Genomic DNA, 19,964 nt, shown 5'->3' with positions numbered 1-19,964 from the left:
TGTGTGTGGGGGGAGGGTGGCACAAATATATGTGTCAGAGGAAATGGGAGGGAGGTGGGGAAGGCTGGAGGAGCCATCAGGCAGCAGCAGCGCAAGTCTGACCTCATGAAGGGAGGAAGGGGAGATGATTGGGTAGAAGCATCTCAGAGTGCTATGTGGGATAAGGAAGGGTTAGCCAGGCTGCTGGAAGCTTATGTATCTTTCAGGAACAGGCCTGCCATGCTCAATTGCTGGCTACACAGGAGCAGTCTGTGGGAAACGTGGCATTGGCACAACTGTGGGGATGGATTTCAGAGTGCAGAAGCTGGGGTCTTTGGTTAATTAAGCTCTCCGTGGTTGAAAGTCTGTGAGGCACGTTCTCCTGGCTGCCACATATACCCTACTTTTTTTTTTTTTGGCCACACCGGGCGGCATGTAGGGGTCTTAGTTCCCCAACCAGGGATTGAACCTGTGCCCCATGCAGTGGAAGCATGGGAGCCCTAACCACTGGACCACCAGGGAATTCCATATACCCTACTATTTTAAGACAATGAGATGAGGAAAGGAAGATAGAAATGGGCTGTAGTTAGAGAGGTATTTGGATTCGAGGCAAGGTTTCCTGCTGTTTTTCAAATAGGAAAGACTTCGGTATGTTTGTAAGCCTAGAAGAGGGAATCTGCAGAATGGAAGATGTTAAAGATAGAAAAGAGGAAGGGAAGGAGGGAGAGAGGGCTGGGGAAGAGGTGCAAGAGGGAGGTTGAGAATGAATTAATTGTGGAGGAAGAAGACTCCAGAGAAGGTAGAAAGACGTGAGATAACAGGTTGTGGCTTTGACTCTAAGCAGTGACATCTTATTTTCTGGGATAGTGTCTGGATAGGGTTAAGGTTGAACGTTGTAGGAAGTTAAAGGGAACTGCACTTGGTTATCTCAATTTCTACCACAAAACAGGAGGCAAAGTATCAAGGGCACCAGTGGTGGAAGGTTTCGTCTTGAACAGGAGGTACCACCCCATCCGCTGAGGCGGAAATCAAAAGAGGTAAAAATGGGCTCAAAGACTCATAGATTTGGGATCAAGTTACAGGACAGAAGGGCTGATGGCCTTGATTTCTTGATAAGTAGGAGGCAAAGTTATCTGCTGAAGGTATTATTTATTTGTCCCTCTTCTCACACGACAAAATTCCTCACATAAAACCATAATAGAAATAATATTTAGTATATTAAAATTAATACTTCAGATATTTCTTTTATATTAAGATGATTGTCTATCATATAAATCTTTCATAAACATGTGTCTGTTTCTTGGTGTATAAACCATAACTCTGAAAGATACTCTTGATATGATTTAGAATTTTAAAAACTGACATTGGGGCTTCCCTGGTGGCGCAGTGGTTGAGAGTCCGCCTGCCGATGCAGGGGACACGGGTTCGTGCCCCGGTCCGGGAGGATCCCACATGCTGCGGAGCGGCTGGGCCCGTGAGCCATGGCCGCTGAGCCTGCGCGTCCGGAGCCTGTGCTCCGCAACGGAAGAGGCCACAACAGTGAGAGGCCCGCGTACAGCAAACAAACAAACAAACAAACAAAAAAAACCCCAAAACTGACATTGTATTGAGTTTATACCATTCTCAATCAGAAGATAAAATTACTGGAAACATAATGTCAGTGTATGTTGTATATTTGTTACCAAATGTAACAAACAAAAACCACTTCTGGATGCTGTAATTTTATCTAGTATTAAAATAAATTCATCACGTGAGCAAATACTGGCTCTCCCTATCAAAAAGTAGACATCAAAATATTTCATAATTGGAGGGGGTCTTTGAGATTAGTGGCTTCTAATTTGGGGGCCTCAGACCCCCAGAGTATACACATTGAACAATAGTAGTTGATGATCTATTTTTAAATTTCAAAGCACCTAATAGAAATCCCACTTTACCCACATGAAGACTTTGAGTTCCTTTACAATTACTTGAAATTATTTCAATTCAGTGGGGCTACTCTTCAGACTCTCCAATGGGCCTCTGCAATATTAAAACATGGATAATGCATTAATCATTATTTAATCAATGAGTTTTAAAAATCAGCAAAACTTCTGAAAAACAGGGCTAGGGTAGAGGGAGGATTAAAGGCATTTGAGGTAACTGATAGTGAAAACGTTGGGAAAAATTGACTTAGTCTAATCCTGAAATTTGCAGATGAGAAAACTAGGAGGAGGATAAATAATTTATCCAATAACACATCATGGCTCATTAATAGCAGAGCCAGCATTAGGATTTGCTCGATTCATATTTTGGAAGCTGTGAAAAAATTTCCTAATATGCTATTTTCTTGGGTGTTAGGTTTCTGCATTTTGTATCGTGGTGTTTAGTGTTCTTAGCATTTGGAACCCAAATGCTTCACATTTTGTTTTGGGGTTATTTTTGGTTGAGTACATACCAATAGGAAATACCCCAGCCCAAACGCTAAGGTTTATTAATTTGTATTTCCTCTGCTGGCCAACTTTCCAGTAAAGTGGTTTAAAATTTTTTTTCCATAGGGGTAATAGAGAAACAAAAACAGAAACCTTTAAAAGAGTCTTCATAGTAAAGAGGTGCCATGAAAGGCTAGTCAATTTTGAACTCCATTCTTCCATTCTTCATAATTTTGGGGTGGTCTTCATTCATATCTACTCTAGTTACAACAGTATTTTAAACAATTATATGGTAAACTTTATACAAAAGTTCTGCTACTACTATAATGTTTGAAAACATTTAACCCACCGGTAAGAGTGGAGACAGCCCTGCCTTTTAAAAGATAGATAATTTGAATAGAGAATATAAGATAGGATCATTAGAAGTACAAACAAGAGTTTTTCTTCTTATGAAAAGTTTAAAGATTTCCTTCCTTATATTTTTGTTGTTCTTTATATTTCTTTAGACAACAGCCATTTTTTCTCAAAAGATTTTTTTTTTTTCGGAAGGGAGAGTTGTCTATTGATGGTCTAAAAGAAGTGCTTACATAATTGTAGCTGAGGCAGAACTGGGTATTTAATATTTCTTACATCTCATTGATGCAGTCTTCCAAGATGTTGATTAAGCAGGGAAATCATTTTCTAAGTCCAAAATCTCAAAATGTATAAAAATAATCATAATTTTATAACAAATGGTAATAACTAGTTTTGTGCATTCATTTTCTATGATACCCGATAACATAGGACAATTAAAACACAGACTTCACATTGTCATCAAATGAACATAGCAGAATGACCAAAGCTGAGAACTAGTCATTGTCATAGATGCAACCTAAAAGAAGAAAATACAAATTTAAATTAGTTACACAAAATACATATCCTCTAAGTGTTCCAACACTGTAAATGTAAATGATTCATACTCTCCTGGTTTAGGATAAAAATAGGAGAATTGCCTCACTTTATGAAAAAGCATTTAAATCGAAGGCCATATATTTATTTAACATTCATTGCTCAGTGTACTTTTCCAAACAAAGTTTCTGGACAAATCTATTCTCTATCAAAATGAGGCTCAAGATTATTTTACCTGGTACTTAATTAAATGTACTTTTTGATAGTAATTCTGAATGAGGTTGAAAATATTAGGTATCAGTAAGAATCATACATTTAAAAGGAGACTAAAAGGAACATAATTAACACTATGCTTCATTTCAGGTGAGATTAATGTTTTAGATCATAATTTAGAAATGTACAATGCTTAGATAATACTAGTGAGTAATACAGGTTATGAAATAAGTACCTACTTATTGTCGAGGCACAAATGTTTTTGTGGATAAAGCAATTCTTATTAAGATTCATGGTATAATGAAAAATACACTAATATTTCATTCTTTTGTTTTCAAAGAAAATAAATAAGAGATTTTTCCTTGATTTTCAGTCATGTTCAAAAATAATTTTATTTCATTATACCATGGCATTTACCTTTCTTAACATTTTCAGGTGATTCAAATTCTAATCAGATTGGAAGGCTCTAATTAATCCAGCAAGCTATTTTCAGTATTTGTAAGAACAGTAAATTCACCATGACTGTTCTCTGTGCTGGATGCCACGTGAGACTTACCATCAGCAATATCGTCATAAATCTCTCCATCACTGTAAATGTAGAAAATAAATTTTATTTTAAAGAAAGAATCTTCTTAACATTAAAGCAATATTTAGGTTATAAGTTTAATAATGTGATTTTATGTGACATAAGGCATTTAAGGGTGAGAAGTTACATTTATAAGTGGGAAGAAATTTCATATTCATCTGTATCTCCTTTCATTGATTTAATCTAATCCTCTGTTTCATTCTTATAGCACACGCGCGCACACACACACACACACACACACACAAAATTTATTCCATATCATAGACATACAGAATAATGAAAACATGCCCCAAGAGCATAGACCATGCCTTACTCATCTTTAGATAGAACTATAAGCCCAGCACACAGCTGTCCTTGGTCAGTAGCGTTTGTTGAACTGAACAAACTGAAAAATCACGGCACAGTACTCCACTGGGGGCCCTAATCCAAAACTGTGATGGATTCTTTATGTTCAGTAATATCAGATTTATACTACTTTCACTTGAACTTCAAATGTTGAATCAAATACAGAAATATTTGGCATAGGAAATGGGTGCATCATTTCTGCAATGTTTCTAATTATAATTTGTAAATATTAATTTAAAATATATAAATATTGGTTACAAAATAAGCAGCCAGGATATGGTTTGTATGGTGATTCTTTTTTTATTTATATATTTTATTTATTTATTTATAATTAATTAATTAATTAATTTTATTTTTGGCTGCGTTGGGCCTTCATTGCTGCACGCCAGACTTTCTCTAGTTGTGGCGAGCGGGGGCTACTCTTCGTTGTGGTGCGTGGGCTTCTCATTGCGGTGGCTTCTCTTGTTGTGGAGCACGGGCTCTAGGCACGCAGGCTTCAGTAGCTGTGGCGCATAGGCTTAGTTGCTCCACGGCATGTGGGATCTTCCCGGACCAGGGCTCGAACCTATGTCACCTGCATTGGCAGGCGGATTCTTAACCACTGCGCCAGCAGGGAAGTCCTATTTTTTACTTTTTAAAGTTTTGGGCCATGCCGCGCAGCATGTGGGATCTTAGTTTCCCGACCAGGGATCGAACCCATGTCCCCTGCATTGGAAGCATGGAGTCTTAACCACTGGACTGCCAAGGAAGTCACTGTATGGTGATTCTTATGTTATATAATTTAAAAAATATTTGTGGTTATAGGCGGCAGCCATAATAATCGTTCTGGTGAGTTTTACACATTTTAGGTTTTATCTGGTCCTGAATCTTTGTGAAATATTCTATTCTACACACACACTGAGTCCCTCCTAGGTACCAGGAGATATAAGTAAGACACAGTTTTTATTTCAAGAAACTTATAATCTAATGGAGGAGAGAATGATATGCAAGTAATTAAAGTAGAAAGAATTATAAATATTAATATAGCCTTGAAACGTAGGATACACAAATGTAAGGTGACTTTGTCATTTAGACCAGACCTACTCTTGGTTCCTATACTACCTCTGTGCATTTATCATGGAAACAGCAGCAGGCTTTTCAAATTGCTGCCAACTATGGCAGATGCTGTGAGTTCCCTAGGTCTTCTGTTTGGATCCTTTCTCTGAGATTGAGGGAGGATTTGGCTAATGGAAATCTGATACAAATGCAAAGAGGACAGATTTTTTTCTATTATTCATTCAATAAACTTTTATTAAGTATTCACTTCAATAGGTAGTAAAGCAATAATTACTTAGAAAGTACACTTTCTGAATTGTCTCTTAATCATCCTGTAGTAATCACTGATGAAGACGTGGTCCCGTTATTTGTCACGCATTCTTTCCTTGAAATTTGTATCTTTCATAGAGTAAAACCTATTGAAAAGTCCCATGCCTACTACTGTGATTAATGCTCTGAGGAAAATAAAAGTATTGTGATTATTTTTCTTTTGACTCTTTCCTGGTTTGCTGACAGAGCCCTTAACATTGTTTTGCCTCTTTCTGATTGGTGTCAGGTTATTTATGGATACAGTTTGTGAATCGTCCTTGATTTCTTAATCATGCTGAATTCTGTAAATCTCTGTATTGGTATATGACCTACCCTGATAATGGAGTTCATTTCTTGCACTGGTTTACTTGGAATAGGATCTTATAACATTGTGGGTGGACTCTAATAGCACTAGTACCAGACTGTGACAATGTCCTATTCATAAAAATAGAAGAATCATTGACCGCTATCTTTTTCTGGCATGCTTCCAAAAAAGGCAACTTAATACTCTACTATGCCTAGTGTGAGTAAAGAAAAGCCTTCAGTTAGGCGCCAAGCCATAAACCGTTTACAGGCGATATTTGTACCTACTCTGCAGACACTAATCGATACCTGATTAATTCAATTCAATCAACTGCATTAATAGCTAGTGAAATGCAAAGTGTTAGTGGTTTTGACCTGTCTCCAATATTTGCAATGTGTGTATCCAATGAATATCTAAAACTATGAACTGTATAATCATGAATGAGAAGGGCTCCTCCTTTATATTTAAAAGAGTGACACTTTATCAAAACTAACTTCGTTATGGGTACTACCATATTGACATTAGTATAGCATATTGTTTTAAAATTTATTTATGATAGTTTAGTAGATTATATTATGTAAGTGATATTAGGAAACTTTCTTAAAGAAAAGCATATAATTATTTTTAGAAGTATAGTAGTAGAAGAAAATGGGCTTACTTGTCTACCAAGTAACTCCGAAGGACATAACCGTCTAAGAAAGAAAAAGAAAATAAATTTTATTAACAGTACAAACTAGAAAAATCCCTACTATTTTTAAAGAAATTGAAATAGAATTTAATAATTAAAAGAATATGATATAATATATTGAATAATTATATCTATCTCCAAATATGACTTATTTTTCTTATTTGTGTCCACTTTTCTCTCCTTCCTTTTTTTTTTAACATCTTTATTGGAGTATAATTGCTTTACAATGGTGTGTTAGTTTCTGCTTTACAACTTTTCCTCTTCTCTCTAACTTTTTTCTCTCTCTCTCTCCTACATGACTCTTTTCCTCCATTTACAATCTTTCCTCCTTTCCCCCTTAAATTAAAAACCAATATTTTCTTTTCTAAGCTACTGTAGGTTGTAGCATAATCTTCTTTCACATTTTAATCTATTTCTTTAAGGTGTTACCCATTTGACACAGTTTTAAGAATTTATTAAGCATAATTTCTTCTATGAAAAAAGTAGGTCACAGGTAGGGATTTTAAATATCACCAGGTCTAAGACTTAACTTTTCAAATTTTATTATACTGAACAGTCAGAACTATGTTCCATTCCCCTTTCAGATCCGCAATCTAGTGTGTACTTGGGGGAGTGTGCATTCTAAATGGTTTCAAAACACCTCTCTTATAATGAGCGTGAAAGATCTTTCACTATTGCTTTTGCCATTTGACAGAGCGTCGATGTTTGCATTTTCATCTTTCATGGAATAAATAACTATTAGAAGAGCACGTATCAGGGATTCTAGTGATTCCTCTGTTAAATGGAAAATAAACATTTTATACAAGAAAGCAAAGTTTTTTTCACTTTATTTTTGCCCCTCTTGTGCAAAATACTCCTAAGAAAACATACGGGCTATTTTTCTTAAGAAAATGTCTGCTGACATCTAATTAATGTTACTAGCCTTTGGAATTATTGGTTTTGTGTTAGCACCTAGCCACTGTTGTATGCTTGATATTAGTACCATTTATAGTCTTGTCAATACAGCTTCCAAATAACTTCTTTCACTGAGTCAGTCTATTGGTTTTGCTCCACCTCAGATCTAGTTTTGGTTCTAAATAAGAGTAAATGTGTAAAAAATGATAAAGCAGGAAGCTCACAAGCAAAAATTAATACCAACGTTAATAAACTTACATAAACATACTAATATCATATTGCCATTGATTTAACATGCAAAAATTTTTTTAAAGTTAGAATCATACAACTGAAATTGTGGATTAAAAATTAAGCGAATGAACTTTCCCTTGAAATATTCCAGGGTAAAAACAATTCCACCGAAATATTTTGTCAAGAAATTAACTACTTGTTGATGAAAATTGTTCATAAGAATCATATTTGGAAAATAAAGAATCGAAGTTATCTCTGAATTCCCGCAGCATGGAAGTAGTGAAGCATATGTCAAAATGATAAAAGTACAATAAGTAATATTTTTCTCAGAGTATGAAAAATGAGACAATGTTATACCTTCCTTTTTATTTCAATTAAAGAAGTGGAAAAATTAATATAAAGGTCATCTAAAATTAATATCTATGATCCTTGGGTAGACTTTGATTCCACAGTTCTTTCAGTCATTTCACGTTAACAAACTTTAAAAAAAAGTTAAGGTAGACATCATCATTTAGCGCAATTTTTAAAGGGGGATAATCTCATCTCGAACAAATTCAACTCTATGTGTGTCTCTCAAAAGAGAAACTCTGTGCAAATAACAGACTTTTTGAACAAAGTGTGGATTTTGTGTCAGGCTTCCAATAATTGAAGTCTGTCTTTACTCGTACTTCTGTTTAGGGCTAACATAAAGTGTGAACCATTTCTACAGACAGTAAGAGTCACAAAGTTTTTTTTTTCGTTAGTTAAAATTGGTGGTTATGTTTTCATTTTGAATTTTCTCTTAAAACAAATTGGAAAATAAAACAATACAAGTAAGTGTTCCCATTGATATTCATGTTTAAATTAATAATTTTAAAATAACGACTGAAGCCTTTAACGATGAAATCAATCTCATTGTGAGTTGTCTGGGCTTTGTAAAGTGTCTGAACTAAAATTAGCATGTAGACAATTAGAGAAATGTATAAGAAGTAAGAAAATATTGCCAGAGATTGGAATTATTCTGGCCTCAAGTATATTTCTGTTGTTGTTTGTAAAAAATATTTAGAAGGTCAAGAGAAACAAAATCCAAAACAAAGAGAATATAATCACCATTTCTGGAAGTAAAAGGTCTTTATTTTCTTGTGCTTGTAGGTCATCTACTTTTTAAAACTCAGTTATGCTAAAATTGTGTAGACCTGGATAAAACACTATCTGTAATTAGGCATAAAACAGTCCTTTCAATGACCAAAGTTAATAACTCATGATATAGAGCTTAATTACCTAACCTCACAAAGTTTATTTATAAAAAAAATATATTTTCCTAGCTTCTCAAATCCCTATTACATTTCCTCCTATATCTTGACTCTTCAAGAGTTCTATGGAGCAGCTTTTTCTTTTGTTGAAAGCTCTAACGTTGTTGCCGTTTTGTTGTTTTTGTTATTGTGTGAGCTACATAAACATCAACGATTGTGAATATTATTTAAGAACAAACTTATCAAGGGGTTGGGGTGTGGGATGGTACTGTGCTGCTCTACTTTAGTTGCCTGAAATGATGTGATCATTTGGGGCTCATAAACTATGAAATCACTATTATATAGCACTTTTGTAGGGTTAACGACTTTTAATACAGCATAGGTTTTGCTGTCTAGTACTTTTAAAAATCTGTGCTGAAACTTCATTCTATTACAAGCATGATTCATGACAGTGTCAAAACAAGTGTCTTACCATGGAGTTTTAAACAACTTCTCCATGATAGTTCCTAGACACAAATTTTTTTTTTTTTGCAGTAGAAAAATGCTCTCTGCTCACATGTTCCATGAACATTCATCATAGGGAATGTCATGAAAAATACAAACAAATGAAATAAACAGAAAACCTCATCATAGTTCTGTAACATGCAGAGTGGCTGCTGTGTTTAGTTAGCTCTATAATATCATGGGCACTGGCACACCAGGGATGCTCACACGTAATATGAAATTATCATTAGGAAATCTCACATTCATAGAGCAGAACACAGTGACTTGAAACAAATGTTTTGAAATATGTGGTGGGTAGAGTTGGTTAAGAAAGTAACACCCACCCACCATATGTGCCAGCTAATTTCTTCCCAAAACATTTACTTGCTGCAGTGCAGGTGTGTCGCAGGACTAATGACTCACCTTTCAGAAGGGTGTTGTGAATATAAAATTACCAAGGATATACAAAACCATCTTTGGAAAAAATATCTTTGTTCTAATATTTTCAAATTTTTTACTCAATAAAAATGACAAATTTTATTATTTCCTTATTATTTCGTTTGTTGTGAGCAAGTCCAGAAATAAAGTTAAACTTACTCAATTTGGCCTCACGCAGTTTAAAAACAATGAAGTCATACCGCATAGATTTACTAAGGCAAGTGGAACAACGTCCGACTTCAAGAGAAAATGCTCATAATGTAATAGAAATTAAAAACAAAATGCAGTGTATAATGCTAAATATAAATTATTATCCTAGTTCTATAAAAATGTTCTCTTGCCCTCTCTCTTTTTCTCTCCCTACTTATTTTTAGGGCTTCAAATCAGGTGACATTAAATTTCTGAATACAAAAATTTTCTTCAGTGAACATGTGCTGTTTTAAAATCGAAACCAAAATTACCTAAGCAAAGAAATCATCAATTGGATTTGGGGACACCCAAAACACCTTTAAAATTCCCCTTCCTTTGGTGCCCAAAGGAAATGGACAACATTTTGATCACAACTCAGCTCGTGTCTCATTCCACACTTTTTTTGTAGAAAAATTTTCTCCAGTGACAGGAGGTGGGAAAACTCACAGCTTATGAGACTTTGAGTTGAGGAACATGCACAAACATTAGCGAGAAATTCTAGACATTTGGGAACGTGCCAGACATATATATTTAAGATCTCAATGCCTCTACAACGTGCTTTTCTACAAGTCAGCGGGTGAGACCTGATCAAATGTGATAATGCCTGTAAAAGTGGCTTGTACTCTACTCCACAGTGGGAAGGGATTACTGTTAATGATTTAGCCTCTCATATCTATCATTACAAATTAGGTTTAAGTAAACTATGGTTTTCTTTTTTTTTTTTGGATGGATTAAAGAAGAATAGAAAGTAAGGAAAATGTTAGGATCATCGTGATGTTGGACTGCAAATGTCGTTACTGCTAATTAGATGTAGAAAAAAGGAACTGAAAGATTCAGAGTCTCCCAAATGATACACAACAAGTGAACCACATCACTATGGCTAAGACAGAGAACTTCTGTCTTCTAACAAGTTAAACTATTCAACGGACTTCTTCCTGTGAATGTCAGTATGTCAGATTTTCATCTGGTTATCCAACTGCAATCTCCAAATTGTTATACTCAATTCAGCAAGCCCCAAACAAGGTGCCAGGCAGTGTAGAATGTGTTGGCAATACAGTGTTGAGAACATTCCACTGAAGCTACTCTCAAGCTCCGTCTCATAAGAGTAATCGATTGGAAAAACAGTAAGGACGGTGACCGCAATAACAGTAGTGGCATGGTGCAGCAAGGGAGAGATTAATTGTGTTAGGGTGGCTGCAGAGGAGGGAGGGAGTGTGCTTCCAATTTTAGATGACAACTGGGTTGTTTTTAATAGATAATTTATGGGCATTCCAAGTAGAATAAAATAGCATAGAAGGATGAAATAGCATAATTTATTCAGGGAATGACAAATGAGTAGTTTACATTTCTGGAGTGTTAGTTGCAGATGGGAAATAGTTGATGAAGGTGATGCTAGATCACAAAGGGCTTTATATACTAACCCTAAAGACTTCATGTTTTTAAAAATAATATTTGGGTAACAGTATGGTGAGTGGATTGGCTGAGAGAAGGGTAAGGAGACATAGCATTTGAAAGGCTATTGCAATAATCCAGGTGAGGAAGGGTTAAATCCATACAACAATTGTCCCAAATCCTATGGAGGTATTTGAGGAATAGATCAGAAATTAAGAAAATTAAACATGTTAAGGATCCAGTTCAAGGAAGGACTAACCAGCAGTTTTAGAAAAATTAAGAAAAGCAAGAGATTTGGAAAAATAAAAGGGAAATTAAGCAGATATGATCATTGAATCGTGGAATAATGAAATCGCAGATGCTCTTGGTGGCCCTCCCACCTGCCCAGGAGTAGGCTTCAATTCCTGATGGACACGGAGTTGATGTATAAGTACCCCAATTTGTTTCCCACCAGATGGGATAACACTGCCACTCCGATTTCCCAACTGATTAAACTCCTACTACCCAAGTGTACCTTTTTTTGATAACAAGATTTTATTAGCTGCCTTCTCTTCCCAGTTTATTAACAAGATTTTATTAGCTGCCTTCTCTTCCCAGTCTACTTCTCCACGTGCTCATGGGAGTATCCCAGAATCTCCTCCCAAATGGGAAAGCCAAACTAAGACAAAGTCCTGGCCAAAGAAAGTCTATAAATAAAAAACAACTAGTACGCAAGTGCTACTGATATAATCATATGGTTTTCATTCTGTTCGAGGTGGACCCTAAAACCACCTAAGAATTGAATTAGTTATCAGTGAGCTTGAGAATTGTAAAGTGCATTGGTCCTGCCACAGAAAAAAAAAAAAAAGAAGAGAAAAGTTACAAGGAACTCTTGATTTTATCTACCAGGATGTCATGTAATGTTTTCACCTCTCATTTTTAACAGATGATAAATTCTAAGAGGATAGGAGTCCTCCAGTATTCATAGCAGTATTTAGAATTATTGAGGTCGAAGTAGAAAATGATAGCAGATTACAAATTATCCCAGAATGGCTGTTGCTTTTCCTCATTCTTAAGGTCTACTGGCTCCTAGGTGGGAGTCTCCTCTGAATTTCTGTTTTTGATGCTGAATCTACATCTGCTCATCTGTATCTATACATGTTTGTTGTTGAGGTCATTTACATCCTGTTACTCAGAGTATGTTCTGCGGACCAGCAGCATCAATTACCTGCGAGCTTGGGAAAACACCTTACCTCAGACCTACTAAGTTAGAATCTGCATTTTTAACAAGATCCCCACGTGAAGTGTATGTACTTCGGAGTCGAGGAGCATTGCTCTAGATGGGATTTGTTGCGGGGACAGAAATCTCAGGACAGCAGGTCAAGATAAGTCTGAAGCTTGTCCTCTGGAGAAAGGTCCACATGACAAGTACTAGAACAATTCTCTGTTGTGAAAAATGTGAAATAATTTGGAAAGTAGAGGGAAGGAAACATATCATTTAGGCCCATCACCCTAATCAGCCACTATCAGGATTTTAGTTTGGTTTCTTTTATTTACATATTTTTTAACATGGCTGTAAATAAATCCTATCCTACTTTAAGCAGGCTTCTTATTCCTCTCACTGTTGTATCATGAGAATTTCCTCATGCTATCATAATCACCCTGGAAAATACACAGTTTATATATTTATCATAACTTATTTAATAATTTTAAAAATTTGAACATTTTAAAATATTTTGATGACCTTTTAAAGCATGTAGTTATTCTGCATTTAAGACTATTCCTTGGGGTACATCTTCACAAATCCAGGTCTTAATGGGGGTTTTCTTTGTCTTCTGGAGCTCCATCTTTGAATTATCTCCAGTAACCTTCAAGTCGTAATGCTACATACCCCTGCCTCTTATCCTTTGCACCCACATTCCATTTTTTTCCTTTAAAGCCAACCACACCCCTTCCATAAAAGCTTTAGATCCATTTTCCCCACCCTTGAGTCACTGTATTTTATTCTTAAAACATCTACTTCGGTTCCTGTCCCTGAGTCACCTTCCTGTCATTAAAATTGAACTCAGAGTTTGTGTTTTCCGTGCAGACTTACCGAGCTGATATGGGACAGCCATGTTGGCCATTCAATTTTAAATATAGGACAACATAATTTTGACTTACTCTTCCCTGGACGTTAAATGAAATAAGCTTCCTTTTAAAACTGGACAAAAACATTTCCATCTGCCAGCTTTAGTAGCTCAGAAAGTCAGAGAGGACAGGACACTCTTGTGTTTATTTGGAATAGAATGTCATATTAAATGTGGCCGAACAGGAAGTGAAAACAAGTGAATTTGCAAGGTAGGAAAACTGGAGATTCTAGGTGTGACATATGCGATATAATTTCAAACCAGACCAGAGCAAGAACCACTCACTACTTTAGCAGAGTGGTTCTCACTTTAGTGTATGTAGGAGCAAACTAGGGAAGCCGTTATGATCACAGACTCTGTCTGACCCACAGAGTACATGACTCAGCAAGTCAAGGGTGGGTCCAGGGTGTTAGAATTGTAATACACACAGGAGTTTTCTGATGCTGGTGGTCTGGGGGACCACATTTCCAGAAGCACACATTTGGCATAACTTTGGCAACTCAGTGCCAAATATAGCAGGTGGGAAATGAAAAAAAAAAAAAAATTAAAGTAAAATACATTGATTCCAGCACAGCAAGGTCTCCAGTTTCTTAATGTTTTCCACAACTCACAAAGCATGGAGCAAAAACAGTTAATACAAATAGGAGTGATCACTAAGACTTGTTTAGTCGTTAAATTCTGGGGTGTCCTATCGATAAAGAATAAATAGTGACTTACATTTTCCTTCTTCGTTCCTGCAGAGAATTTTTGTATCATCTGTGTTTTGTATAACTTCCAGGGATTCTCCAGGCTTCACCTGTAGATCTCTGTTCCCCCACTTTTTAGAAGTTAAGTAGGGTGCAACTTTGGTGTAATAGAGGACTCTAATTTCACCATCATACTGGAAAAATAAGGAAAAGCATTTACCTTATTGATTGATGTGTATTATTAAAGTAATTCATTTATTGACAGATTTAGTAAGAAAATCTTTGTTAAATAACTAGTTCCTTGTTTTCAAAAAATAACAAAAACTTCTTTGGAGAAAAATCACTCATAACTTCACCAACCTAATAATAATAATAATTATTATTATTATTATTTTTTTGGCGGTACGCGGGCCTCTCACTGTTGTGGCCTCTCCCATTGCGGAGCACAGACTCCGGACGCGCAGGCTCAGCGGCAAGGGCTCACGGGCCCAGCCGCTCCACGGCATGTGGGATCCTCCCGAACCGGGGCACGAACCCGTGTCCCCTGCATCGGCAGGCGGACTCTCAACCACTGCATCACCAGCGAAGCCCCTAATAATTATTTTTAAAATAAAAAGTTTTTTTAAATTTAAGATGTAATGCATGTGTTGATTTGTCGCACTCATATATTGCAAAATGATAACAATCAGAACATAAGTTCTATTGGCTTGATCACCTCGCAATATTACCATTTCTTTTTTTATAGTGAGAACATTTAAGATTTGCTCCGTTAGGGACTTCCATGTATATAATACAGTATTGCTAACTATAAGCACCGTGCTGTAATTAGATCCCTAAAACTTACTCATCTAACTACTGAGTATTTGTACCCATTTGACAGACATCTCCCCATGCTCCCCTCCTCTGGTAACCATGATTTTACTCTTGATTTCTGTGGGTTTGGTTATTTTAGATTCCACATATAAGTGATATCATACAGTATTTGTCTCTGTCATTCTGACTTATTTTGCTTGGTATAATGCTCTCAAGGTGCATCCCTGTTGTCACAAATGGCAGGAGTTCCTTGCTTTTCATGGCTGAATAATATTTCACATATATCTATCTATCTCACATCTTTTTTATCTATTCTATTTTTAGCTTACCTTCTTATTAAGTTTCAAAGGACAGCTAAATTTAGATGATTATCACAGTACATATATTGTGCATGTATGAGAGTTTACTTAATTTCTTATAGGAATAAATTTAAATCTAAAATAAATTTTGTAGAAAATAAAGGAGTTGTGATGGAGGACTGTGATATTGATAATCACACTTTTAAAAATCATCAAATTTTTCATTAGCACTTTGAACTTTGTATGATATTTAAATATAAACATACTTTAAATTTTTTCCTGAAGTCTTTTTCTTCTTTTTCTTGCTTTTTTAGTTTCTTAGGGTCTTTTTCTTCTGCCTTGGCCTTGGCTCCTTGACTAGGATGGCAGAACACACATAAAATAGCATTTAGTTTCAAAATATAAGAAGAATAGTGTATAACAGACAATTCATAACATTACATTTTTGCTAAATTTCATTTTCAATTATCATTGTTAGAAATCTAGTACATTCATTGTAATAAATGATGACATTTCATAATGCAGAATAGATTTTCAAAAGAATACAGACTGAGTTAAAATGGAAGTGAGAGATAATGTATTATGTTGAATGGTATAAAATGACTAAAGTATAGTTTAAACATGGTTACATATCAGCAGTTTCATATGATTCAACCTATTCTTGAACCCCTTATATTTTTCAACCTTTCCTAGATAATTAAGTGGTTTGGCTAATGTCATAGAAAAGGCTTTTTAAAAAAGAACACTTTGTGAAAGACTGATTTTTATGGCTTAAAAAGTTTATCTATATATAATCTACTTAAAACAAAGCCAGGGTCACATCTCATGATACCAACTAAAGCCAATTATTATAAGAGAGGTGAACAGCTCTGAGGTAGTGATTCTCCAGCCTGGCCACATATAGGATCACCTGGGAAGTTTTTAAAAAATACCACTGCCCTTGTCTAATTCCCAGAAATTAAATTAATTAAAAATTCTAATTAATTAAATTGAGTGCGGTCCAGGTACTGACCTATATATTTTAAAAGTTCCCAGGTGATATTAATTTGCAACCAAGGTTGTGAACAATTCCTGGGTTAAGTATGGATATTAGGGAAAGGCTGTGACTCTCTGTAGGAGGGAATTTAAAAAATCAGAATATTTGTGAATAATGAAAAATTTTAAACACTGACATTAATTTTGATTACCTAAGGTAAAGTTTTGTTTGTAACTGATTTATTTAAAATTTTTGAATCTTAGAATTTAGTTCATTCACTGGGAAATGAATTAGCACACTGTCCTGCCCTAGGTTCTGCATTGTCCCTCATACCTTCTCTCTGATGGTACCTGGGTAGTAGTGGAATCGCTGGCCCGGATTAGCACTCTGGAGCGATCAGAATATACATGAATGTTAAAAATGACCCACAAGCTCTCTTTAAGGGTAATTTATTGAAATTTATTTAAAAAAATAGAATGCTGTGTTAGAGACACACGATTGCCTTGAACTCTGAAAATAAGCAATGGGAAAGAAATTAGTACATATCGCACAAAGTTTAATCAGCTGGGGCTTATTTTGCTTAAAGAAAAGGGCCAGTGGGTGACCTAGAGAGATATTTAATGGAATGTGGTGGCATTTCTACGGTAATATTAAACACAAAAATGTGCTTAAAACTGTCAGGAATAGAAGCGACTTCCCAATGGTGAGGAATATTAAAACTTAACATATTTCTGAAGATTAGATTTTCCTTTCATGGAGAACTGAAAAAGGAGAATGATTCTCCTTTCATATTTCTGGTGTGTTTTGCCTGTAGAACTTGATCTTCTTATATAAATAACAGGATATTTTCCCCTCAGTTTCTTTGATCTTGCTCTTGTTGTGTAAAATTAGTTTAACAATGTTGGTAAAAAAAAACAAAAAAGAGGGGCTTCCCTGGTGGTGCAGTGGTTGGGAGTCCGCCTGCCGATGCAGGCGACACGGGTTCGTGCCCCGGTTGGGAAGATCCCACATGCCGTGGAGCGGCTGGGCCCGTGAGCCATGGCCGCTGAGCCTGCGCGTCCGGAGCCTGTGCTCCGCAACGGGAGAGGCCACAACAGTGAGAGGCCCGCGTACCACACACACACACAAAAAAGACAAAAACAGAAACTTAGAGTTCACTCATGCATTTTTACCAGTACAGCTCAGAAGACACCACTTACTGTATTCCATTGATGTTACTTTTATCCTTTAACTGATCAACTTCAAGATCTTTTTATTCATCTTTCTTTTTTCTTGAAAAAGCTAGAGAGGTGTTCTTGCTTCCATACATAGCATGTATCAGATCATCTCACATATTTATTGGAGTATAAAAAAGCATCCTAACATGTTATTTTCTATTACAAAAGAATTTTCAAAAGGTACTCCTCTTCTATTAATTGATTTTAGATTTTCTTACAACTTTTGTCTAAAATTAAATTGAAGCCTTAGGTAAGCTAAAGAATGTCACTATTCACTGTTGACTGTTTTTGTTTGAATGGAACCTTTGAGAATCAGATGATTTTGTGAAAAAGTGACATAACTCGTAAAAGTCCTTTCAAAACACAAATCTGCTGTCTCTTTTTTTTTCATAAAAGGAAATGATCTTCTTGTGGAGGATGGAGGAGGCTTGAAGCAGGTGGGTTAGGATTGAGACATAAACTAAGCAGTGTGTTCAAGACAAAAAACGTTTTGAGAAAAAAGTAAAAAAGGGAGCGAATGAATCAGTGAGAGCAGTTGCGATCAGGCTCTCAAATATTCTCCCAGTGAATGAGTGAATAAATGAATGAAGACATTGGTGAGTCATAGGTCAGAAGATAATCAGGGGACAGGAAGAAGGACCACTGGGAAGGGGTGAGGGGAAGCGAGAGAGAGAAGGAGGAGGAGAACCTGGGCTATCCATCCATTCACAAACCTGGCAGAGAGGTCAGAGTTGGGATCAGGGAGAGGACGACAAAGCCAACAGGATGGCACACAGTACACACGCCCTCACTGGGGTTTTATTCCAGCTGAATTTTCTTAAACCGTCTGATTTTCATTACTTCATTGTAATGAGAACATTTAAATTACCTCATCTCTGGTGGTGGAACAGGGAAATCAGAGGCATCCACATCGTCATAAACTTCATCTCCCATGTCTAACGAAAGACAGAATAGCAAATGTTGAAACACTGTTAATGTACATTTTGATGTGAGCATTCAATGGGATTTTAATATAAAGATTGTTTCAAGGACAACAAAATAAGTTTTCCTGAGGTCTCTGTACATTTCTCCTGGAAGCACTGCCTATTCCTTAAAAGGGAGAGAGAAGTTCCTCTCTTCCTTGATGCTTGTGTTAAATATCCCTCAAAAAGAAAAACAACAACAACAACAAAATAGTGACAATGATAATAACTATTGTTATCAGGAAAAAAACCCTAAAGCAGTGACTGAGATTATTTGAATATCCACAGGTGTGATGAATTGTAAGATTAGTAGATTGCTGACAAGCAAATCAATATTACTGGCCATTGGCTGCAGGTAGAGATTGAAGTAAAGATTTTTATGGGATTTGGGGTGCTAGGATAATATACATCACTTTATTTATATGTCTTTGTCTTTGTGCCTATCTATCTATCATCTATCTATCTATCCCTCTTTTTTGCTCATTGATCTGTCTTCATTAACTTTTACCTTATAGGAATATTATGTGTGGCACTATTGTAAAATAAAAGACACTTCTGATACCAGCAGGTCTTGAGAATCAGTATTGGTGGAAAAGTTGCTATGACCTTAACTGGTTCAATGGCTTTTCCAATATGTAGACATTTTTCTTGATCCTAGACTTCTTGTTAATAAAGTCAGGAGGAATGCATCCTCTCTACACCTATTAAGTTGCTCCACAGCAAATTAAGCTGAAGAGATGAATTGAAGAGAGTACAAATGTTTTAAGAAATGATTATCACAGAAAGTTTAAAATGCTCTCTGGTAGTGGTAAGGATTTGATTTCCTTTAAAAAATACCCCCCCGCCACCTTGGGACTTCCCTGGTGGCACAGTGGATAAGACTCTACGCTCCCAATGCAGGGAGCCTGGGTTGATCCCTGGTCAGGGAACTAGATCCCACATGCATGCAACAACTAAGAGTTCACATGCCACAACTAAGGAGCAGGGGAGCCGCAAATAAGGAGCCTGCTTGACGCAACTAAGACCCGGTGCAACCAAAAAAAAAAAAAATCCCCCTCTTCTGTATATATGTACACACACACACACACACACACACACACATATATATATATATATATGCTCTGTATATGTATGTATATATGTGTGTGTGTGTGTGTGCTTGTGTGTGTATTTTCCTCCCACTCAGGTTAAGTAATTTCACAGGATAAAACGTGCTCAACTATATGAAGAATCTATAATAAATACGTAAAAATATTACATATCACTGGTTTCCAGAAAGGGAAAAGTTA

General features: G+C 36.1%; 1 protein-coding gene across 4 annotated transcripts in view; it reads right to left on the bottom strand.

Annotated features, from left to right (window-relative positions):
- Nucleotides 1-1,567: 1,567 nt before the first annotated feature.
- FYB1 (FYN binding protein 1) overlaps nt 1,568-19,964 on the bottom strand; it is a 178,296-nt gene continuing 159,899 nt past the window's right edge. For all 4 annotated transcript variants that reach the window (XM_032626744.1, XM_032626745.1, XM_032626746.1 and 1 more), the window contains 6 exons: nt 18,582-18,648; nt 15,787-15,877; nt 14,440-14,602; nt 6,726-6,759; nt 4,045-4,076; nt 1,568-3,258 (listed from right to left, as the gene is read on the bottom strand). In XM_032626744.1, coding sequence (XP_032482635.1) covers nt 3,236-3,258; nt 4,045-4,076; nt 6,726-6,759; nt 14,440-14,602; nt 15,787-15,877; nt 18,582-18,648 — 410 coding nt within the window. In that variant the 3' untranslated portion in view covers nt 1,568-3,235. The remainder of the gene's footprint in view (nt 3,259-4,044; nt 4,077-6,725; nt 6,760-14,439; nt 14,603-15,786; nt 15,878-18,581; nt 18,649-19,964) is intronic.

Source organism: Phocoena sinus, chromosome 3 (genome assembly GCF_008692025.1).
Source record: "Phocoena sinus isolate mPhoSin1 chromosome 3, mPhoSin1.pri, whole genome shotgun sequence".
Taxonomy (NCBI): Eukaryota; Metazoa; Chordata; class Mammalia; order Artiodactyla; family Phocoenidae; genus Phocoena; species Phocoena sinus.
This window is presented reverse-complemented; position numbering and strand designations above follow the sequence as displayed.